Source organism: Perca flavescens, chromosome 14, assembly GCF_004354835.1.
Source record: "Perca flavescens isolate YP-PL-M2 chromosome 14, PFLA_1.0, whole genome shotgun sequence".
NCBI classification, from domain to species: Eukaryota; Metazoa; Chordata; class Actinopteri; order Perciformes; family Percidae; genus Perca; species Perca flavescens.
In genome coordinates, this window is record NC_041344.1 from 20,902,384 (window position 1) to 20,927,196 (window position 24,813).

Genomic DNA, 24,813 nt, shown 5'->3' on the forward strand with positions numbered 1-24,813 from the left:
ACGGGTAATGTATACGGGGACCACTTTGTTGATGTCAACCTGAAGAAATAAGGTGTGTGTCAGAGATGTGATTGTCGTTAAGTATAATGTTTATTCAATGACAGCATTTAGTCCAAACCATTGCTCATGGAGCACAAAGAAGAGTGGTGTACTTGTTCCCCTCCTGCCTCAGCATTAAAGAACCTGCATATTTCAATTCAGGGAAATCTGTACAAGACAATCCTCACCAGAGAGATTTTACACCAATCAATGTGAAACTGAGCCCTGAACTTCTTGTCACAGCTGATGACCGGCTCCATCTCCTGACTGCAGCGCAGCTGGTTATGTGGGCTTTCCACCTCCCGCAGGCACGACGAGAAGGCAACATCAGCGCCAACCATCACATACACTCTAGGGAGGGGCAGAGACATGGAAATACAAAGCATGGTAGAAGAGAAGAGAAGAGAAGAGAAGATGGAGCAACATTTGACATGTTTATGATGAGGCTTGTAATAGTCAAAAGTATTTCTCCTCCACTGAGTGTTCTCCTACATGCTTTCATCTTCCAAAACGTCAGCATGAATCTTTGATGCACAACTTATGGCAGTACATGTGGGCAGTACTATTCCCCTCTGAACTACACCAACTGACAGTATCTGTTAGTGCTGACGGCCAAGTGTACTCATCTAATTCACTGTGAACTGTGGATCCCCAGGGCCCCAATTAAAAAAAATGTCAGCATGATGTGAGTGGGCTGAAAATATAAGCAATTGAAGAGAATCTTTAAAACTGTTAAACCTCATGCTTATTGTGTATGAGTTATCCAGAGAAATTATACCAAAATCACAACACTAATCCTGCACTTACTTCAGTTTTTAAAATACAAAATCAATGCAAAGTGCTATAAAATGAGCCTGAAAAGAAAAAAAAGAACTCTGATTTAGCTATAACTGGATCATCTTTCCTTCAGAAAAAAAAAAAAAAAAAAAAAGCACTTTGTATTCACAACTGTTGCGCTACAAGTACGGCCAAACCTTCAAAATCCTTACCCTTCCTTAAGGTTGTTGATGGGCAGGGGCACACGGCCGCCACGGTCCAGCGCCGAGGTGATGTTTATGGCGTTGAGGCGCTCAGGCTGCCATACGTTCTTCACCGCTCCCAGAAAGTCCCCCAACACCTCGCTGGCCAGCATCTCCTCTACATTCATGTTTTTGATGTAAAACTCTGCCTGGTAGGGCAGAGGGAACTCTGTGTATAGAGAAGGAGAGAGAGTTAGAGAAAAAGGTGAATGGCAGTAAGAGGAGGGAGAAAGAAGCCAGGAGGGCAGCTGCAGTGGTCTTCTGCTGACTAAGACATCATTAATACTTTATTACTGCTGCATAGTTGATACTGATTTCACCAATCTGCTGTGTTATGACTTGGCTTCCTTCTGGGGCCAGATGGCAGATGACATCACAGAAAAGGGAGAGTGATGTCACGTTAGCACCCCGAACATCTGCTGAGCGTTCAACCAATTCAGTTCATATTGTACTGCATGTACAGCGACTGGTCGACAAGCCACTAAGCAAACGTACAGATGTGAGGTGCAGTCACACAGATGACAAGGAACAGCTGCTTCCTATGGTTGTATCATAATAATTCATAACTGTAACATATTGTACCGGTTACAGGACTGTGTGTTTACAGAAGTCACAACATATGCTGATTTATGACAGCCGACCTGTGATATTTGACTCATCTAAAGACTTAGATTTAGACTGTTGACACAATATTCTCACTACAGTGTCTTAGCTGTAGATAGCAGATAGAGTTTGGAAATTGTCTATAATTGTTTATATGAAACGCACGGTTGGATCAAAACAATAAGTTGTTTTTGTTAAGAAATGATTGATTAGTTCTCGCTCACCAAAGTAGTCAAAGGCAACATTTTCTCGTCAGGGAGGTCCATTACATTAGTAGTACTGAATGTGCTCTCAGGATTTAATCAGGATAGTTGCATAGTCTGATCTCTGATTCCTGTAAGCTCTTATAGGCACCTCTTACCTTCTGTGGCCATGATGTTTATGACCAAGTTGTGCCGTGCCGTCTCGAAAGTGCGTCTGTTATAGGCAGTAATCTGCAACACACAGGGATGAAAGTTTAAGCCCAGATCAGTGCAGCTTATATCGCAGCCGCCCACTGGTCAAGGCTGAGCTAGATACACTATGCAGGCCCTGTACCCAAATGAGACACCGTATAGAGGCCCATGTGCGCCGCTGGGAATGCTAAGCCTTTTGGGAAAAGAATTTCAACAGTAGCTTATGGGGGACAAAGACAGCATGAAAAAACATAATGGAATTCAAGTCTGAAGACTCAAAGCGCAACATTGTACTACACTATTACTTTTATTTTTTAATTTAATGCTTTCATGTTGTTCACTTTTCCTTCCTTGACATATTAAACAGAAGCACAAATGCCTTTATCTTCCTTCTCTTTACTTTGAAAGTGGTCCAACCACCCACCTCTATGACTGAGGGCTTGCCAACATGTTCTGCGGTGGGGGAGCCATAGAGCACTCCGTCGCTGTGCTGGGTCCTCTGGATGTAGCGCAGCCAGCCTGGCCTGTCGGGGTAGCCCATCAGGTTAGTGTTGAAAGTGATCGGGTCGCTGCTGGCATCACCTGTTGGCACAGCTGTTCAATGAGGGGTGACCCAAGGAACTGATATGGGTCAGAACCAATTCAGTAATGTACATTTAGACCCATTAGCTGAATTGTGAGATGTGTTGCCAGCAGCAGCTAAGCATTTTCTACTAGTGCAATGTGATGAATGGACAATGCACTGCTGCATTTTTACAATGACTGCGCCAACGACTAAATTGTACAAATGTTTTAGTCATTTAGATAAGGAAAAATGTCAACACAATCAGTGAGTGCAGAATGTATGAATGTGATGGTGTTATTAGAGCTGCAAAGATTAATCGATTAGTTGTCAACTATTAAATAATTGGCAACAATTCTGATACTCAATCGGTTTGAGTTATTTCTAAGATAAAAAAAGTAAAGATTCTCTAATTCCAGCTTCTTAAATGTGAATATTTTCTGGTTTCTTTACTCCTCTATGACAGTGAACTAAATATCTTTGAGTTGTGGACAAAACAAGACATTTGAGGACGTCATCTTGGGCTTTGTAAGATACTGATCAACATTTTCTGACATTGTTTATAGACCAAACAACTAATTGATTAATCGGGAAAATAATCAACAGATTAACCAACAGTGAAAATAATCGTTAGTTGCAGCCATAGGTGTTATACCTGATTTTGGGTAGGGAGGAAACTCTCCTTTGAAATGCTCTCTCTCCAGAACGTGGACGAACAGAACTCCTGCAGATGGGTAGACCCTACGGTCTGCATGCGATCTCGACAAGATGGTGACCACTGAAACAGAGATTTTAAAAAGAAAAATTAGCTCCTGAAAGCAGAACGTTTTTTTGTGTGTGTTTTGTTCATCATCAATGACCTGCCAGCAGCACTAATTAGAAAAGAAGAGAATGCGTTAATAGAGAACAAATAAAGCAAATGTTTGGGTTACTAGCACACTTTGAGAATCAATACTGCTCGCAATGATAGATTTGTCTAGATTTCTTGCCTGGCTTCTGCATTCTCTTGAAGGTAAATGCATTCGCTTCACACAAGGACGCAGTGTAAAAGCAGCCAAGCGTGAAGGTGTAATATCAAATCATTAGGTGCCGGAAAGCAAAATAACGAATTTCAGGGCCAAGGAGCGGAGGTACTGTGAGTAAAAGCAGCAGTAATGAGAGTCATTCAGATTGTACTGAGTTGTTTTCATGTCTCCATTATGCTCTCTGTTTAGCCCCATTTCAAACACAAACATTTAGCCTTTATTTGTGGAGGGCATTACTTGGAAAATGGCAGCCCCCTTACAACAGTTTACACAATGTAAGACTGGAGGTGATTTGCAAAGCTCACTCCTTCTCTTTGCATCTTCCCCTTTCACTATTTCCCCTTCACTTGCTTACTCGTCTTCTTTCAACCTCGAAGCATTTTTGCACAGTGTTTTTTTATTCTCACCCCCCCCCCCCTCCTTCTCTCCCTCAGTGGGTGGGCACTCAATTGTTAATCACCATGGGAGACTCAGTGTACAAGGAGGAAGAGGAGAAGGAGGGAGAAGAGAAAGAGCAAGAGAGAGAGGAAGGGAAAACTGGAGATCTGTTCTATTAGGTGCGAGAGGAGGAGGAAAAGAGAGTTTGAAGTGTTCTTCGCCTGCAGACACCTAACTCTTGACACAGCTACAAGAAGGCATGGGAAAGCTGTGTGTGCCTTCCCGCTGGCAATATGTTGCACATTTGCACCATTGTTTATCTCCTGCTTCATCTTCTCATTAGAATCAAACCAACATATTCTACATAACTATCATCAGCATCAACAGGAAGTGAGGCTCTATTACTGTACTCTGAGCCCTCTCCTTGAACAGAAGCTGAGTAATAGAGCAGGATTTACATTTTAATCCCAAAGAGGAAGTCAGTATGTGATCTTTGGTTGTAAAGAGTTATCTATCACCAGGGTGCACAAAGGGGTTGTAGAAGATTAGGTGACACAGTAAGCTGCAGATTAGTAAGGAAGTCCACATCTACACGAGTAAATTGCCTAACTGCAATCTAAGCGCACTGATGAGCTGCTGGTAAGTTATAAAACGGTCCCATATGTATGTTTAACTGGGCTACATCTGTGACCCCAAACAGAGACGCTGAACTGGCCATATGTCCGATGTCCCCAAGGGCTCAGTCACAGCTAGATACAATCAATACCATTTAGCGGCCACTAAATGTGGTGTTACTTATAGAAACCTGAGGTTATATCCACCACATCTCTTTCCAAGAACAGACTGAGGGAGCCACCTGAGCGTGACTAATCCACGCCATAGCTCCTCTCCCTGCTACTACTGCACCCATGACATTAGGATCTAGGTTATTCAGAGACCAAGAATAAAACCTTATTCAGTTTCAGCACACCAGTGGCGCCCTCGGTGATGACTTGAGTTGTTCTGCAAATCCCACTCTGAATGTGCACGCTCGGATTCTATTACCCAACCCGTTGGGCCTCATCAATTCTTCACCACACAAAGGACCACAGTCACACACTCCTGGTCAAGGTCATGTACTGGCTACTCTGTTCTGCTCAGAGACCAACTGGGTGCGGTGTAAACATTCGAGGCACGTCCACAGATGAGACAGGCAGGACATACGAGCAAGCCCAGATGGCCTGGTCTCACCTAATGGTCTGAGAAATAAGAAATGACCTATGGGATTTGAAATGTGTTTTGGCCTATCAACATTAAAGCTCTGATTCAACAACAAGCGTTTAGGCCTAAAACACGCCGCTGGCAGCCTTAGGTCTCGCTTACAGGACCCTATTGGACTGTTTTTCCGACTCACCTTTGACTGCAGTCACTTTTTAGATTAGAGTTAGTAGCAGCCAGTGAGTAAATATCACTAACTAAGCTACACTGAGGCTCTGCTAATAGCATCAAATCTGCTTATCTGTGGCTGGCTGACTTTCTGCCAGGCCTTCTTGAGATGATGGACTGCAGAGCTCCTGTATATAATACATCACCAATTAAAGTTAATACTAGACTGCCAACTGAAGACTCACCTGTCAGCTCCCACTGCAGGACAACTGTAAAGTGCATGCTGATTCACACAACAAGCTACACTTTCCTGAGAATTGGGCTCACATACAAATATTCTCTATACATTGCACGCAATCATAATAAACTGACACACTTGCATTTGTTAGTATAGCACTGACAGTTGTTGGGGGAGGTGGAAATGCCTAACCAGGTTTTATGGTTTTCTGGGCTGACCTTGGGACTGGCTGAAGTCTCAAGAGTGATGCCTTATTTAAAAATGCCATTGGTAGCATAGAGAGGATACACCACCCTTGCCCCTCTAATGGTCCGCTCTAGCTACGGTAACAGCAGCCCCTAGCTAGCTGAGGCAGAGCCAAGGGCGGGATATCCTTTAGTTCTGTACATGTGAACATCGTCCGGGTCAGGAGGAATGCATGTGCTTCTTTGGTGTTAAGTAGACAGACAACAAGGATTGCTACTGTTTGGACCGCAGCTTTGGTATTCTGCCTGTGATGAGTTTCAGCCTCGTTGTTCTAAACACAGACCTGGAAGTGAAAGTAGTCAGTGTCACAACAAGCACAAGGCTCTGGCTAAGGACAAGAATGGACAGGAAACAGCCAGTTCAATCTTCTAGCGCTCTGTAAAGGTAAGTAAATCACTGATTTGTCTAAAACGATTGGGTTGACTCAGTGCAGTAAAGTAGCAGTATCATGTTATACAGAAGAAATACCTTTGTCTCATAGTTAATGCTTTAGGATAAATTCTACTTCTAGCAAGAACAAGGTTTAGACACAATATAAATTCAGTAAACTGCTGTTACAGGAAACGTAAGTGGGCAGAGTCTGTGGGACAGCAGACAACTGAAAACAATAATGCCAGTATTAATGGGAAACCAGTTGAGCGTGTCACTGTGTTATGACAGGGGGGAGGGGACAGCGGGTCAACACATAAAGTGCACCACTGCACACACCCACTCACCATTTCTGTACAGGGCTGTTCTCTGCTTCAAGCCAATGGATCGCTCCATATGGCCATTTCTCTCATGAAAAGCGGTGTGATTGACATCATAGGCATGCACAATGTAAACTATTGGATCAATAAATGAAAATAATGAATGGAACAAGTGTGTCTTTTAAAGGCGTTCTGAACTATACATTTGGTGTGTTGCCAATGTATTAGGTACACTTAGCTAAAAGGTAAAGCAGCCTAATACAACAGCTGTGCTACTAAGTCTTCCTTTATGAATGTTAACTTTTTCTGTTTTAGAAATGCAGATTCAAGTTTATTCATGCTGAGATGCATGCCCAAATGTTACTTAAAATGTAGTGGCAAAACATAAACGTCTTCAGCCTTGATTTTAATTAACTCAAATTTGTTGGGAGCATGTTTAAGATATGTGGTGCATAGAAACTAAGACCTCCTTAAATTTGAGGATTTGATGCTTTTCTATATAGTAAACTGAATATCTTTGGGTTTTGGACTGTTGGTCAAATAAAACAACACATGAGTATCTCTTCTTGGGCTGGGGTGATAATTATATAGGCTATATATGATCACTATTTCTCTGACATTGTATAGACCAAAGGAATAATGGATTAATCAAGAAAATAATCAACAGATTAACTGATGATTAAAGGAATTGTTAGTTGTAGCGTTACACCTAGATAAAAGCATGGACACATTTTGTCTTGCTAAGACATTGGTCCTTTAATGCCTGCTGTATTTTAAGGTGATAGTAGGCTGATTTTGTAATTGTAAATGGATGTTAAAATTCAGGTATGAGTCCATATGACTAATTTAAACCAAGATTTCTGACTAACATTACAACCTTCAGGAGGAAGGTAGGCTTATTGTTATTGAAAAGCTATTGTATTAGGCTGAATTAGTTTTAGCTATGTGTACTTAACAAACTGGCAACTGAAAGTGTATTGCTTACAAACAATGAGTGTACCACTAGTGATGCAGCTGTAACAAAACTGCAGCAGTGTAATATCTTCTCATCTATTCCCCACATATAATTAAGGGTAACCTGAGCTGCTAGCATTAGCTACTTAATTAGGCATTCATAACACACCTGGTCTACTTGCTAAATACAAGCCTGCGCAAGAGGAATAACGTTAAGGCTATTTTCGGTAATTAAAGCTGAATCAGTGGCAAGAAACATAACTAGCAAGACAACGTTATATTCCTCGTTGGAGATGTAAGGTACTGTAGTCTGTACAAACGTTGAATATATAGGCACTCCACCCGTGTAACGGTATGTCTATTGTTAGCCATTTTTCCATGTCTCCTCCTCAGTCTCTTGGAAAAAATGAGCACAGCAGCTAAACAGCAACATGCTAACTAGTTAGCTAACTAGCATGTAAACCGCATCAAAGGCAAACGCGTAAAAAATCCCCGGATATTTCCGAGTTTGATCGATACGTACCCGTACCAAGCCATACCGCGACAGCTGCAGCAGACATGGTGCATAGCATCCTCGTAAATATTTCATGAAAAAGCAAGTTTTATCTAATCGCCACTGGGTTTGACAGCCATAATAATAAGCATCCTGCAGCATTCCTTCCTCCGCCTCCTTCCTTCACTGGAAACAGCACGACTTCTCATTGGCTCAACATCTGGATGGAAAAAGATGGCTGTCTCGTAAAAAAAGGGGCAGAAACACGGTGTGACTCAGAATAAGGAGCGTCACGCCTTTAGAAAATGTTTCTGTGGGATGTTGGTCGCGTTAGACGGGGATTATATTTGTGTCTGCATAGCCTATATTAAATCCAAGGAGTGTCTGTCCTATTGCTGCTTTTCTGTTCTCCTTCTGATCTAGGACAGCATGCAGATGTAATTTCATTATCACTATGTAATTCTCTGAACGCAGCTTTTCAATGTTTACTAAATTCATTAATTTACTAGAGGCTTCTTTTATTGCTTTTTGATCTTTCAGCTTGATGATTTCTTGATGCTTTCCAAATTTGGATCAGGAGTTCAACACACCCTCTTAGTCACATGCACATACGCAAACCATCACTTCATCAGAGCATGACCTCCTAAGCCCAGCTGTTAGAGGGCAGATACGTGTTTGAGAAGTCTGCTCCAATCTGTCCAGACCCCCTGTAGAGACAGTCCTAGCAGACAGATGGTCATGTTTTGGCCCGTTGGCTCCAAGTCAGGCCTGCTAAAGGGCTGTGGGACCCTCAATTCACCCCTCATGCTCCCTTGTCAGCTAACACTTTGATCCTGCAGAAAAGGATTCTAATTCTGGCTAACATGCTAACAGTGGTCACTGCATGGCTGTTGTTTAAGGCCAATTTGAAACTTGGCTTCCTCCGGTGATAAACATGATGCTATCCATCCTCTGTGCTCTGCAGTGCATGACTTTTCTGTTCCCTCACCCTCCCTTTATACCCTTCAGATTATTTTTAGGTTGCTTAGCAACATCTTCACATAGCCAATGATTGGACTGGGTATGAATGAATCACAACTATAGGTCAATGCATGTGCTAAGATGCACAGTAATGAAGACTGAGAAAACACAGCATTTCCCACTTTTTAAATTAGTGGCAATCAACCAAATGTGTTTGATTTGGATTGATTTCAGTCCAATTTTGTTTCAGTACAGGTTGCGGTGACTTTCAGTGTACACTGTAATTGTCCTGAGTTTGCTTGTTTTGAGCAGTGAGGCAAGACTCAACATTCCCACTGTCCTCAGAAGTGTTGCTAAATGGGGACAAACTGTAGGGTCTGTTTCTTGTAGTGCAGCAGATACGACAGACCTTATGGCAAATACACTCTTTCATATACTATTTTACTCTCTAAATTCAAGATGCTGGTACTGAAAAATGTGAAGGACCACATTAAAAATAGAACAACAGTAGTCTACTGAATAAAAAATAACAAATGTGTTGCTTTTAGTGAGTTCAGTATCATGGACTGAAATGGTTACATAATAATGTAAATCGCATATTTTTGCAGATTATGACTGCACACATTTATAAAACAGATTTATGGGATTTTAAAGGTGACCATCATTCACATTCATGCAGCATCCATGCTTTAATCTGCTTAAACACACGTGAATGAATTATAATTAAACTTTGATTATAATTTGAATTAATATAACTTGTAATGCGTGCTTACAAAATATGCATTTAAGCATAATGCCATGTATTATAACACATCAAAATCAATTATAAAACTCAATGCTGTTTGTTAGGTTAATCACATACTGTATCTGAATGTTGACAAAGCTTCTTTTCTAGTAATTTATCACATGAATTCAGTCCCATGCTTTAGGCGGTTTCTGCTGACTCCTTTGTGACCCAGGCAGCTAGAATTTCTACACTGATCTTCTTATAAGACTGCTAAAATATTGAAAATATCGTTAAAATACACGTGGCTGAACATTTCTCACTCTCCAGACTGAAAACATTCCCAGTTACACCTGTATGTACATTAGGAAGGAGTTAATGTTGTTATTAATATTGACTATTATCGCCACTGTTCATCATATACACCGCCTACCAAGAGCCTGGGTCTGTCCGAGGTTTCTTCCCAAGAGGGAGTTTTTCCTCGCCACTGTCGCACTGCTTGCTCTTGAGGGAATTACTGTAATTGTTGGAATTGTTGGGGCTTTGTAAATTATAGAGTGTGGTCTAGACCTACTCTGTCTGTAAAGTGTCTCGAGATAACTCTTGTTATGATTTGATACTATAAATAAAATTGAATTGAATTGAATCATCCTTATTGATCTCAGCAGACTGACAGGGACTTTGAATTAGTGAATTAACAGTCAAATCCAACTTTACCTCATTTTTGTGGCTCTACCCCCTTAGGCCCCCTGGTGGTCCTCACACCACATTTTGAGACACCCTAATTTGAACCCTCATCGCATAGCCTGAGTGGTCCTTGAATCTACCTACCCCACCCAAACTCCATTGATGAACAATAAGCAGCGAGTAAAGTTACAGTCGCTGTGTGCTGGTATTCATGCCAGACTGCAGCTCAGTGAAACCCCCTCCGCACAGCAGATTATTGGACCAAACCAATGCCGCAGTTCAGGTTTTAGCACCTGTCACATGAGGCTTTACATTTGCAAATCACCGGCTACCATTACAGCTAAGTATGTTTACTTTACTATAGGCTGCTGCAGACGTGTATCGGACAACCCTTGCGAATGCTGCCACAGTGCAGCTCTCAGTGAGATGAGCTGCCAAATTGCATACACACCCCTATAGCGCGGCTGGCAGCATCACCCACTGCCTGCAATGGCGTTGTAGAGGCTAGTGTGTCCAAACGTTTCTGTAGTCCCGGACAATTTACGAGCTTGGGATAGGAATGTTTTTCTTTTGTTTTTCGAAAGGTTTTGCCACAAGAGCATCCATATTTTCCACGAGTTTAGCCTCTGTATTGCAGTTTAAATTTGTATCACGCGTCAAACGGAGCCGGAGCCGTGAATGTAAGTCAGACTCTTTTGTTTTTGTAACATTGAAGCAACATCGCTGTGGTTAACAGTTAACTTATTATTTTGGTATATTCGCATATATATTGACTCATTTATATTTTTGCCCCTTTGCATAGGCTACATCTGCACAGGAGGAAAACATGTAGATAAAAAAGATTTTTAACAGTGTCAGAAGGGGGGGGAAACAGAGCTGTCATGTTGTGTGCGGCATGGCTGATGCCTGTTTGACTGATCCCACTGACACAATATGAAAGCCTTAATTTCATCTTTCATCTCTAACTTTATTTGTGTGATATCCTCCGAAGCCGATGTTACTCAAGTTCGAATTTGTTATTTTGCACATGGTGTAATCATGGACGAGCCAGACTCCAGCATGGTGAATTTTGAACCAGGACATTTAGGTTTCAGCCACTGCTGCCGCTGTTGATGATGCTGATGCATCCATACCATTCAGCACAACCGAGATTAATGGATTATCTGTGTCCCAGATGAATGTTGTTTTGTGTCATATTTCATCTTCGTCTTTGTGGAATGCATTTCCAAACAGGATTAAACATTAATGGATGTAGGTATGGAATATTTAACTACTACACTAGCTTTCTACCCTGCAGTAGTACTGCAAACTGCAAGTCTATCAGTATATGTAATGGTTTGTATTTTTGTCCCTGGGATGATATCAACACATTTTTGGTGCATTCAATAGCATTTTCTCAGTGCAGTAAAGGTTGTAACTACCATGCAATGCTCTGTTTGAGGGCTGGTATTTACTAACCAGCATAATGTCAGTGATGGTTTAGAGAGCTGTGTGATGTGGCAGTGTGCAAGGGTCACAGCTTACTATAGAAAACATCTCCTGCAGTATAGCACCAGTTTAAACATAAAGAGCTCAAACTCTGATGTCTACAGTAAGTCTTGATTTGAGAAGGTAAACAGCGCAGCAGTGCTGGAAAAAAAAAACAATCTGAGTGCTTGTAGGGTTCAATTAGCTTTAATAACTAGTCCTCTTGTACTAAGAGCTTTTATATCATACATCAGTTTCTTTGGCTCCCATTTTTTGTAATAGTGTCATTAATGTCAGGTGAAAATGATCTCTTTTCAAGCTTTGTAATCATCATTTTTGATGAGAAAGAGACACTTTCAGTTTATGTGAAGTAATTGTGCGCATGTTTAAATGGTTATCTCTTTTCAACTCACATTATCATGCAGTGTTACAATATGTTCTTATCTTTATAACGTCTCTTTTCACCTCTGCAGGTGTGAATGGACCTAAAGGAACTATAACATCAGGTGGATCCGATTAGGCAGGATTGCGGTAGGTCAAACTATACTCCTCAAACCCACATTCTAATGAGGCCACGGCGATGCTGACATCCCCTCTGAATCCAAAGACATCATCATGCTGAAGACGGAGGCCTCGGGGGAGAGGACCAGCCTCCGGAGTTCCTCCCCCCACCGTAATGCTTACCGGGCTGAGTTTCAGGCGCTTAAGAAGGCCTTTGACCAGCCTCGGATCGATGGAGAATCCAAGCCCAAAGACCTAGTACGGGTGAAACAGCCAAGGGGACGCCAGTACGGTGGCCATGTCAGTCGCATTAAGGACATGTTCATGCAAATGGGCTCAGAAAATGTGCAGGCTAAGGCCAAGGCTTGTGATGATTTGTCGCCACAAAAGCTGGTCAAGCCCACCAACTTCATCAACAAGACCGATGGATCAGTGATAAAACTCCAACATTCCGCATCAGCTGACAGGGTTGGAGGTGCTGGAGCAAAGTTCTCTGAAACCAGGAGGCTTTTTGAGCAGCAGTTACGTGACCAGTCCCAGTCACCAGTCTTTCCATACGGACGAGATAAACGGGGTTCCCATGAGCATCTAGATGACTGGCGAGGTGCAAGGTCTAACCGAGGCAGCACAGACTCCTTGGACTCACTTTGCTCCAGAACAGAGGCGTCCTCGCCAACTGTCAGTCAACTGAGTGCTGTTTTTGAAAATGCCAATCACAACAACCAAGGTGCACCCTACAAAGGAGTCAGCAGACGGGCCCTCTACTCACCAGAGGGATTCCAGCGCCCAGGAGGTGATGTCAGTGAAGATGATTCAAGACAATCTCCAGTTCGTGGAAGCTACCAGGGCAGTACCGGGGGAAAGTTTCCCACATCCTCGTCTTCCGAGGACCTTCTGAGCCCCAGTCCTGGCACAGAGACTTCTGAGCTAAAACCAGAACCACAAGAGGAAGAAGCCCAAGACAAAGCAGACAAGGTTGAGACTACGGGAAGAGATAGGCAGCGTCTTTCTGGGGTCACCACCAACGGCAGCCAGGTCAATGGTTCATGTGAAGAAGAGGAGAAACCTTCAGAAACAAGAAAACATATTGAGGATCTAGGGGTGTCCAAAAATTCAAAACCTACAGATAATGTTGTGATTACCGACAAAACTTTTGAAGATGAAACCCCTGAGCCATTGCCGACCCCAACTACACCTGCTGGAGAAAGCCAGGAGGATGGGGATGGTTCAAGAGAAGACAAGTCCTCTGAATCTCCCAAGGACCAGATGGAAGAACCTGATGAGGAATACATTGGGAATGAGCGGGTGATTTTTAACGCAGACGGGGATGCCTGTTACCAGGGTTGGGGGGAAAGCTGCACGGATCCTGAAGATGACCTCTATGGAGATGATGAGGATATTGTCTACGACCCAGGCTCTGGTCTGACAGAGATTCCTGGTCTACCACACGAAAACAAAGATGACATCCCTCCAAAGAGGAAGATTCGTTTCAGCACTGCCCCCATTACAGTAAGTTGGGTACTGAACAAAACATTGTGGAAGCCTTAATTGTGTACACACACTGAATACAATCCAACATAAAAGCTCCTGTGCAGCTCTTATCAAAAGTAGGTTAAAACAACAGAGAGCTAATATTGTATTCAGAGCTTCCTTTTTATGGGCTCATATTTATATACGCTTGAACTACTCATTGTGGTAGCTTTTTGGTTTTAACAAACATTCTTATGTGGTCATATTATCATGATCTGACATCAGTAATCTTTATCCTCATTAGACATTTATAGTGTGGTTTCATTTCAAATTTAATCTTCCTTGATTACAGTCTGTGATATGGTAGATAAAATAGCAAATTGTTGTAGCTATTTTGTGATGCAGAGCTTGAGGGTCAAAGCATCGCCCTCCTTGAAATTGACGTGTCCATGAGCAGAACATCTGTGCATGCTGGTTCTGCACCCACACAGTTTTCACACATGATACTGTGTTTGTTTTTCTCAAACAGTCCCACCCCTGTCTATTTGGTACATTTCTGTAACAGAGTCCACATGAATCTGTCAAATATACTGTATATTCAGAATATAGTGGACCTAATGTTATGCTCAGTGATATTAGCAGATGTATAGCAAAAAAAGAGATTACCTCTTTTTTTCCATCCCACAGGGATTTCAAAGGGGCTGGAAATGTCCTACTTACACCCCAATAAGGGGTGTAAAAATGGTGCTTGTTTCTGGTGAATATGCAGCCATAATGCCCAATTCCCACAGAGTTTAATTTACCTGGTAACTTCTTTTTTTTAAATCAATGGTAATAGCTTTGCCATAGTATTTGTTGCATCATCTGCTGTAAAGTATTTTAATACTGTTTTCGGTGCTGATTTGGACACAATGCAGCCAGTGTTTGTTGATTGGGAAGATAGAGTTGAAAGATTATTGGAAATATTTTCCAGTCTTTATCCTGAAGCATTTAGAGTAAATAAGCTTAACATTTGCAGCAGTAAACAACATACTTTAGGTTGCGATTTTTACTTTTTATGCTATTTCTTTAATCAGTTTTATTTTTTAGATTTTCAGCGTGTTGGCATGCAAGTGATGTTTGTGTACACTTTTAAAATGTGAGGGCAACAGTGATTTGTGAGGTTCATGTATAAGAGATTTGGAGCCAACACAAACATTCCACAAGTTGAGGATCAATCCTATTAACATGATGTAACGAAGCAGAACAATTAGCCCAGTTATTCTGAGGAGAAAATGTGGCTCACTAATTACCCTGCACTGTCTCTGCAATGTGTGTCCTTTTGCCTCTTTCTCTTTTCCTCCCTCTTAGGACTCACCCCACGTACATGAAAGCACACACAATCACAAGTATGAGGAAATTAGTTCTAACATTATCCAGCTCAAACATAGCATCACATGTGATATAAATGTATGTTTTTGGTAATGTGTGTATGCACAAATACCAAAAATATTCATTTCTTGAGCTCAATTTAGCAAATTTTATTTTAATCATACAGTGAAAGTGAGCGCTACAAAGCTTGTTGTCCCATTTCAGTCCAACAGACGGGGAATATACTCCTCTGTTGTCTGTCATTTCAAGGCTTCTGTTTTCTCTGAAAAGGACAGACGCTCATTGATCATATGGAATATTCAAGAGAGGCACTGCCCCCCTATACACAGTCGCACACGCACAATTAGACATGCACCCCTCCCACTTCTCCATCATATGCCCCCCTCCTCTCAGCACACGAGGAAAAGACAGAGTTCTGTCTTTTGTTCGTCTTTATATTAAAAGAGACAAAGCTATTTTCTCCGCTCTCGGCCTCTGCACGAGTCCAACTTGACCCCTGTGGGGGGAGATGGCAGAGAAGACCTTGATTAAAAAAAACTGCCGTGTTATAATCTAATACTCAACGTTCCCTCCCTTTCATGTAATATTTCTTGGTCCTGCCCCGTAAAGCGGATAAATATTATTTCAACATCCCAGCTTTGAAAGCTTAATTAATTTTAGAAATCATCATGGTAGCCACAGGGAGAAGATGACACACAACCAGCTTTTGGCAACATTTTGTAAACATGCTCACTGAGTTCTGTTTGATATAGCGAATAACAGGTCCAGATGCTCAAAGAAGCCTGTCATTGTGTTGACTTCACTAGTGTTGAGTTCATAAATCTAGTTTTAGCCCTGCTAGCGGCATGTGTCTGTGGATGGCTCGGTTGGTATGGCGGTCCATCACTTTGCTCCAAAATGAAATCTCAACAGCTATTGGAGGGATTGTCTGTGCAATCGTGGTCCCCAGAGGGTGAATCCTACTGACTGGTGATCGTCTGACTTTTCATCTAGCACCACCATGGGTTTACATTTTTTTTAAGTGAGGTGTCTTGACGACTATTGGATGGATTCCCATGAAATTTGGTTCAGACATTTATGGTTCTGGGGATAAAGTGGATAAATCCTAATCACTTTGGTAATTCCACAACCTCTACTCTAGCGCCACCAGCGTATCCTGTGAAATATCTTGACCTACTCAATCTACTAGGATTGGCACAACATTTTGTATAGACATTCATGGTTCCCAGACTTTCGTATAGTGCCACCATGAGGTTTACACTTGTGGCTTTGAGTGAAATGTCTCTACAACTATTGTATAGATTGCCATGAATGTTGGTTAATATATGTATGCCTGCCTCAGGATGAACTGTAATAATTTTGGTGATCCCCTGACTTTTCATTGAGTGCCATTATCAGGTTAAGATTTTGTTTATTGTCCAATTGGTTCATGCCCAACCTGCAGAACTAATCGGACTCAGTTGTGTTTATTGCTAATTACCAATTGTTTGCAGCTTACATGGTAAACTAAGATGGTGAACATGGTAAACATTATACTTTTAGTTTTTTTATTAATGATTACTTCCACATCCTTTCACTCATCTGTAACATCCTGACTGACCCAGTGAGAAGCGACTGCTTTGAGCTGCCTGAGGTGACGGCAGGCTGCTCTCCCGAAGGCACTGACCTACAGAAGAGAATCAGATGTCATTGTTCATTCAAGCCAGTGGTGTTATCTTTGATAATATTACCTCTAGTTCATTTTTTTCGTATATAGTTTGATGTAGTAGCATTGAAGTAAATTCAATTTTCTGTTGCACTTTTTATGTCCTGTTGTTCTATGCAGCTGATATGACAGCTGAAAGGTATGGCACACATCTCAGCCAGTGTTCAGTTCTCCTATGTGTTTCTTGATCACAAACATATCCCAAAAGTTTTTAACCATCTCACACTTGTTGCAGATATCTTTGCATGCAGTGTTTTCTCTTTGTGGAACCACACCTCAGGAGTTTGACAGAAGAACACGTCTTCTCCCTCTGCACACAGTCTGCTGTGTCAGTCTCCTCTTGTTTTTCTCTCTCCCTCGCTACATGAATGGCTTTAGGATACATTTTTCAATGATACCTTTTGTGCCTGTAGAGAAACTGCATGTTCATCAGACACCGTGACATCTTAATGGAATTAGGCAGATGTGATGATCTGAGCACCAGTTCACCAGCCACTGACGTGGTTCTGTAATCAGCCCCTCCGCTTCACATGCTGTCTGTGACCGTATCACAGAGACTGGCGTTTTGTCCATTAGATTCTGCTGAGCTCAGAGCCATAATCGATATGATAGATGTGTGTCGCTCCTCTTCTCTGTGGCAATGGTTTTGGAGCCGCAAGACATTTTTATGAATGTCTTTTTCTAGATGTTTTGACTGCAGTGGTGTTCTGTAACAGGGATGGTTGTGTTTATTCTTTTTTATGTACCTTGGAAATTTAGTGTTCTGTATTTAAAAGGATGTGAGGTCAACACTTAGATCAATGGTTTCCAAGCTTTTTCACGTCAAGGACAACCTAAACTGGCACCAAACCGGACCAAGGATCCCCATTATATTAACCTGGTTGACACCAGACCCTTCTCAGTTGTAACTGAGAGTGGGTCCGGGAAAGGTTCATTGACAGTTAATTTCCAAAGGGGCGTCACCAACGGACGCCGCTCAAATGCCCCTGGGCGCATGCCCCATAGTCCTTCAACCAATCAGACCAACGATCTGGGTGACGCTGCGCTTCGGTAGCATTCATGTTGAATGTAAACAAAAAGCTGCTCGCCATCGCTGCGCTATCGTTGTCGCATAAAGCCCGCCTCAACGGTTGTGATTGGTGTAAAGCCCGCCTCAGCGGTTGTGATTGGTGCCTCGATTTTGGGGACATTGGAAATGGGTTTGAATGGGCTCTTCGCCAGACTGACTTGCAGAGCAAATCTCAAATTTGCCGGAAGTTTGTCAGGGTTTACCCAGGCTACCATTATATAGGACTTCTGCTTTTAGTCAAAATAGTCATACATTCTGCTGTTGTGTTACTTGAGGATGGACTTATAGTGAAAATAAATGATTCCCTTTTTTGCTGGGGACCCCCTGGAACCCCCTCAAGGACCCCTGGGGGGTCCCCGGACCCCGCTTTGAAAACAAATGACTTAGATGACTCATTTGCCCCAGGGTCGGGGACCAGAGCAGTGGCCACAGGGGGCACGGGCCCCCCTCAGGAATCTGGCCACCCCTGGTGCCCCCCATTTCAGAGACAGAAGGTGATAGGTAGTTGGCTTGTTAGTATTACAGGCCTACTAGGTACAGGTCCAGGGGCCCCTGGACCTAACCTGATGCTTCAGATGGTTTGTTACACAGAACCAACTGAGAAGCATCATTGAGATTGGTGATTGGATGAACCATCTGTCTATCAAATTCTAGCCGAAGCTAGTTGGGAGAAGAGTGAACACATCTTTGCCATCAGTGCCGTTCTTTGCTCTTCTTTCAATGAAGAAATACTCTCCAGTTCTGATATAACTGATGCTATTGCAACATCAACGCTAACCACTTTAGGAGCCGCCATCATTGTTTTAAACAAACAGTCACATCTCCGTGTCTTCACGCACACCTAAACAACGCCCATAGTTGCCAGTAGCTCAGGACGCTGATTGATTTAGGTGTCTTCCTCCTATATCGGAAGAGTGGGGGACTTTGTACATGTCTGTGTCCATGGGCATATTGTCTCATAATCTCTTCATGGCTACAAGTTATTTGGAGTTACAAATTATTGATATTATTTCATATTGGAAAATATAAAGTATTATATATTACAGTATATAAAGTTTGGCATTACTTTATTACACTCATAAACAATGTAAATATTAATAATGTACAGTGTATTATTGCTATTACTGCTTTACTGTATCCTCAGTCTGGCACAACTGTCTAAACCCACCCCTGCCTCAGACTGATTTAAATCCCACTATAGACACTTGGGGCTAGATTTATCAAGCCGTTTGCGCCTGTTTCCAGGCGCTATTTGGTCGCGTAACCGATGCGGGCTATTTACAAACAGGGCGCACTTGGGTAAAACCGCAGATTGTCTGCCACATGAGCGAGAAGAGACAAGTTGCGCTTTCAATATACGTTTGTGGGAGGGTCGTGGGGAAAGTGGGAGTTCCACCCAAAAAGGTGGGAGGATAAGCGCAAAGTGCGCCTAATTATATATTCCGTGGTATTTACAAAGACTGTCCGTAAGAGCGCATCTCTATTCTGCGGGGGAAATTCTCTGCCTCTTAAAAGCAGGTCTAAACCAGCCGCAATCGAGTTTCCTCGTAGACCTTTATGCCGCTGGTGAAATGGCAACAGTAATTTCAGCAAGACGAAGACATAGGCGAGGCTGAAAATGTTTTTAACACAAGAATCACACTTTGTCAGTGAACACAACATCATTTAGCGTTACAGATCAAGCAGCCATGCAATATTAGAGTTACTGGAAGAAATCAAAGATGACATTGAATCACCCACTCAGCGTTCACATTCCATTCCAGCAGTTGTTAAACTCCTCGCTTCATTACAAATATTGGCAGCAGGATTATTTCAAACAGTCATAGCATCAGCAGTGGGAATATCGCAGTCTGCACTCAGCCATATCATAGCACAAGTACCGCTTCGCTACAGCGCAATTTACGGTATAGTGGGCGGAAAAAGACGCTGATTGCCTGATGGGTGTCAGGGTTGATAAATACTACGCAAAATGTGGAAGCATAGCGTGCGCTATTACCGAACTCGCATAAACAGACGCAGCGCAAACTGCGTGAGTGTTAGTAAATCTAGCCCTTGGTTGCAAAGACAACCTACTCACATTTTCCATGTGTACTTTTGCTTTATGTGAGTTTGCAACTCAGGCGGCAGTACATCAAACCAATTCAGAGACTCATCTTGTACTTTACTGGAGCATGAAAGACCATAAAGACAAAGTTGCTGATGCTTAAAAACAGAGAAAATGCCAACTAGCACCCTCCAAGTGCCTTTCCACAGACTTGCCAGACATTCTTTAACCATTGGGAGCTTGTTTGACTGCACTTAATACAGTATATGAAAACAAAGAGCCTAACCTCCCTACTGTGCATGCCTGTAAACAGGCTTAAATCCAACTTACATGCATCAACAGTAAAATGTGATTCCAACATCATCCTTATCTGGAGCATCACCTAATACACTCTTGTGCTTCACAAGCTCAAATGAGATGGCTTCCACCCAGGGACTTTCTGACTGTGTTTTTGATGGATAGGATTACTCTACTTAAGGGCAGTCTGTCTTTCTGGATGATGGTATATGTGTAACAGCATTGCTCAGATTTTGGAACCAATACTGACATGGGTTTTGGCAATGTCATTTGTAAAAAAAGGCCTGAAGCAGCTTAGCCACCTTCAATATAGTCTAGTGTTCCAATATAGTCTAGTGTTGCAGTGTATGCCTTTTCAGCTCAAAATCAATTTTGCAGATATGTAAGTCGTCTTTGTTTTAATAATTCTCAATGATTGGGACAAAGTCTACAAAAACTCATAATGCTGATTAACTGCTGGTAAATGGTATTTTGCCATATTATTTGCAATACAGATCTTTCTGTATCTGTATATCTCTTAATTACTACATTCTTTAGCACCCAATTGGTCTCCTTCCTGTCCTGAAATCTGATGTTTTCCCTCTGCGAGCTGAGTGAAACTGGTTGTCCGCTTCCTAATTATGCAATCTGTGGCTGGTCATAATGGGAGAGAGCAGGGTATTGTTGGGAGAGAGCTCCGACACTGCTACAGCAGCGATATAACAGCTGACATTTTGGTTAGACCAGCAAAAACAGTAGCTGAGCTATGTCAGACTGACGGTCATGTATTTCGGTTAAGCTTCTTTTTGGGGGGGCTTATCTGAAAAATTTTGACTAACAACTAGATTCCTTACAAATCATCTACAGTAGTCGTAGATAAACTTCTGTGATGGCTTTATATGTTATTATGCAGATATCCAGCCAGTCCAGCTATGAATGGAAAATATTCGTCCTCCCTCTTTTATCTCTGACAGGTACAACTACTCCAAACGCGAGTGTTGGGTATGTGCTTATTTGTGCGTGCATGTAGCTTAGTCACTCCATTATTAATGCAGTGGTGTTTTTGTTTGCTTGTTGCGGTGCCACCGGATCCTCCCTGGGGGATGCATTTGTAATGATCCAGGAAAGGCGAGCCATGCCTTGTGGTTTCTGAGGATGGTCAGTTGCCACACAGTGGACTGTGTCATCACGAACCGTGATACAAACACCACTAACCCAATCTGGTCCCCTACTAATGATGTCATTAGTGTGCTGCCAGTTTTTTATTGCCATTAAAAAAACTGCACAGAACAGAGTGTCTCAGTGACACAATGTTTGCTAAGCCATTGCTAAAGACAGTTCAGACTGCTGCGCTGTCACCATTTCCTTGTTTTTAGTCCAGAACATGATTAAGGTGAACTGTCTGAATTTAAACTTACCAACCCTTTCAAGTGATTTCTGTCCTGAGATCTGTGCCACAAACAGAATTACTGCAGATCACACAGAGTGGCTATTATGATCTGTAACAATATGAATACCGACTGTGGTCCCAAACTCTGCCAAGTCATTGTTGCAGCATAATGAAGAACATATCATAGCAAGTGGGCATTAGAGCATCAATACTGTAACAAGCAACATGTTATGTTTCCTCTGATCGCAGCCTCCTACTCACTGTACATGACCAAGACCTAAAATAAAGCAGGACATTGTCTGCAGCCATTCAGTTGCAGTTGTTTACTATGCTCTGCTGGCCTCTCACTCTCTCTTGCCCTCACTCGCCCTCACTCTCTGTGTCCCTCATCCTGTAGTTGGCCAGTGGCTTGATTTGTTAGTGGGAGTCATGGCACCCAGTGGTATTGTGCAGTGAAGTGCATTTTTTGAGGGGGGAAAAAACAAGCCAGCCACAGAAACAGCAGCTGAAAAAAAGCTCTGGAACTACTCTGATTAAATCTTAATTACATTATGAAAAGAGTACATATTAGCAGTGGATATATCTAAAAGATTTGAAAAAAGACCACTTATATGAACAGTATGTGTCTACTTTGTATGCAGAAGATACTTCAGTTAAAAAAAGAAATGCTGACTTGTTTGATTTTGGCACTCCCCGACATGTCAAAAGCCAGTTTCACTTCTTGAGACGAGGGGTGATGTATGCCAAGATGACAGACAGGTTGTCCTTGAATTGACTGTAAAATCTGTATGTTCTCACTTATCTTTATATAGAATGGGATACTGAATGTTTCTGTTTGTTTCTCTATTTTTATCACTTTGTCCCATCACCACCTCTTTATATCTGTCTCTCTCTGTCTGCTCTTGCGAGACATTCATTAATTTCCATCATGAGCAAGTGTCTCGTCCCCTCAGCATCCAGACACTTTCTTCAGCACCTGTCAGCTCTCCAGCACGGTGTTTTGTGAGTGGGTCGGTGGCCACAAGTACAAGTAATGGAATGCAAATGTGCTGAGTTGTCGAAGCAGAGCAGACTGTGTGTGTCTATATGTGTGCGTGTGTCAGGCTGTAGTTAATCCACTGCAGGGTTTGCTGATCTCGTGCCACAGCAGTAGGAACATTTCTTCTGGGCTTTGCAGTCTCACATTGCCTTGGGCAGCGTCCGCTGTCTGAAAGGCGCAGTGCGGGCGCCTCCACTGGCACGAACACACCAAAGGCCCAGTTTAATACCATCAGAGGCAGTGGGTCGGGCATGGGCGCCATGCTGTGACATCTAAGGCAGGGACTCAAACAACCCTAGAGCAAATTACCCCAAGCCTTGCCCGCTTTTCAGCTTTTCTCTTCTTCTTTTTTTCATTTTCATTTTCTTTCTTTCTTTCTTTCTTATTGCCTGTTTCACTCTACAATAGCCTCACTGTCTGCTGATGCTCTAACCCATGAATCATATGAGTCACTCTTTCTCTCTCTGTGGATATTTCCTCCCATCCTCTGTAAACTCGATTCTTCCTGTTCATTTACTACTCCTTCATTTTCTCACCATCTAACGGCTTCCTGCAACTCTGTGTCAACTCATTTGTCCTCTTCTTTTTTTGTCCCAGTCCTCCATCTCGGTGTCTCATTTTACTGCCCCTTCCTCTCCTCCCCATGTACTCCCCAATAATGTTATCTCCTTTTTATACCGTTTTCTCCTCCAGCCTTACCCCCATGCTCTGTTGCTCCCTCTTCCTCTCCTTCCCTTGGGGCTTACTAGGCCCTTGGTTAATCCCCGCTCCTCTGTTCCTGAGGCTAGGCCAAATGCTATCCAGACAGAATGACAGACATTATTTGGCTGAGAGGTTGTCATCTATCACCATAGGCAATGAGATGAATCTTGATTCAGGACACCAGCTTAGCATCATCTACATGTATGCATGCATGCTAATGCAGACATGTACCTGCAAAGAAACTTTAATTGGCTGTACATAAATGCACACAAAGCTTGCATGCTTACTCATACTGTTATCATTCAAATACTTTATGTGCAATTTTAGCATACATACTCAAGCACCCATATGCAAAAACAGAGAGAGCGAGAGGCACTTGTACTGAGTGAGAGGGCTCAGCTTTATTAAAGTTAGTGGCTGAGAGCATCCGGGAGCATCTGCAGCTGCAGCAGCATCCACAAATGACATTACAACTGCCTTTCAGAAGAGTCAAACCAAATCCCTCTATGCTCCTGTGAAGCCTGGAGATCAGATAACAACACTGCCAATCTGTGGATGCCCAAGCAGAACTGCTGTCTGCACTTAAGTACCAGTACCTCTATTGTAAGGGGTCTGATTACTGACAAAACACAAAAATGTGTGTGTTTGGTGTCAGGGTTATCGATCAGTGTGTTGTGTGGATTAAAGATGAGGATTACCACAGAGTCCATAAAATTATTTAAAACCCTACTTTATGATTTTAAGTTATACGGCCAGCCATCTCAAAATAAGGCACTTTTATGCAAATCCCAAAATTTTGACTTTCTGTTGACACAAGCTTGCATTAAACCTAAAAGAAATTGCAGGCAGCATAGATGAATATATTTACATGTAAATGGTTGTGTGTTGTTTAATCTCTCAAAATGCTAATACAATTCAATTCCAGGTGGGCACCACATGGGTATACGGCCCATTATACTTCCATAGTCAGTGGTTGTCCTTGTGCGCTGCCTCTTCAATAAAAACTAAATTTAAGTTGAGCATAATGACCTGCCTCAGCACACACAAACTGTACTTGAAAGTGGAAATTTGTAGGTGTTTGTCATCTTGGCGGTTATTAATGCAGATAAGGTGAAGTGCTGTGACATTGCTGTTCCCAGGGATCGGTCTATTGGATTATGTGAGTAAACCTATTGATATGTGTCATATTAAGTTTGGTCGAGCTGTCAAGATTTATTATGCTTCTTGAGTCTGTCCCTACATACAGACAGTTTTGGTGCAAAACTCGACAGATCTGACAATACCTGTGTTTGTTTACCTCAGTAGGATTCATCCTGTGGGAAAGATGAATGTATCTAGCAAATTCCATGGCAGTCAATCCCATACTTGTCCAGACATTTCACTCAGAACCAAAAATGAGGAA

At 42.3% G+C, this 24,813-nt stretch overlaps 2 protein-coding genes across 8 annotated transcripts in view; one reads left to right on the forward strand and one right to left on the reverse strand.

The window, feature by feature from the left end:
• The window catches only part of sgce (sarcoglycan, epsilon), an 11,436-nt gene extending 3,174 nt beyond the window's left edge, over positions 1 to 8,262 (reverse strand). Inside the window, exons 1-8 of one of the 3 annotated variants that reach the window (XM_028597935.1) lie at positions 7,834 to 7,850; positions 6,587 to 6,694; positions 3,274 to 3,396; positions 2,481 to 2,638; positions 2,023 to 2,095; positions 1,029 to 1,227; positions 228 to 390; positions 1 to 39 (exon numbers count right to left, since the gene is read on the reverse strand). The exon at positions 1 to 39 is cut by the window's left edge and continues 176 nt beyond it. In XM_028597935.1, the coding sequence (XP_028453736.1) occupies positions 1 to 39; positions 228 to 390; positions 1,029 to 1,227; positions 2,023 to 2,095; positions 2,481 to 2,638; positions 3,274 to 3,396; positions 6,587 to 6,635 (804 nt within the window). In that variant the 5' untranslated portion in view covers positions 6,636 to 6,694; positions 7,834 to 7,850. Of the gene's footprint in view, positions 40 to 227; positions 391 to 1,028; positions 1,228 to 2,022; positions 2,096 to 2,480; positions 2,639 to 3,273; positions 3,397 to 6,586; positions 6,695 to 7,833; positions 7,851 to 8,036 lie in introns of those variants that run through there. The other 2 variants (XM_028597937.1, XM_028597936.1) reach the window with 2 other exon arrangements.
• The window catches only part of ppp1r9a (protein phosphatase 1, regulatory subunit 9A), a 51,616-nt gene continuing 32,906 nt past the window's right edge, over positions 6,104 to 24,813 (forward strand). For 2 of the 5 annotated variants that reach the window (XM_028597925.1, XM_028597930.1), the window contains exons 1-2: positions 6,104 to 6,254; positions 12,318 to 13,854. In XM_028597925.1, coding sequence (XP_028453726.1) covers positions 12,460 to 13,854 — 1,395 coding nt within the window. In that variant the 5' untranslated portion in view covers positions 6,104 to 6,254; positions 12,318 to 12,459. Of the gene's footprint in view, positions 6,255 to 7,649; positions 7,814 to 10,678; positions 10,722 to 10,818; positions 11,058 to 12,317; positions 13,855 to 24,813 lie in introns of those variants that run through there. The other 3 variants (XM_028597928.1, XM_028597929.1, XM_028597926.1) reach the window with 3 other exon arrangements.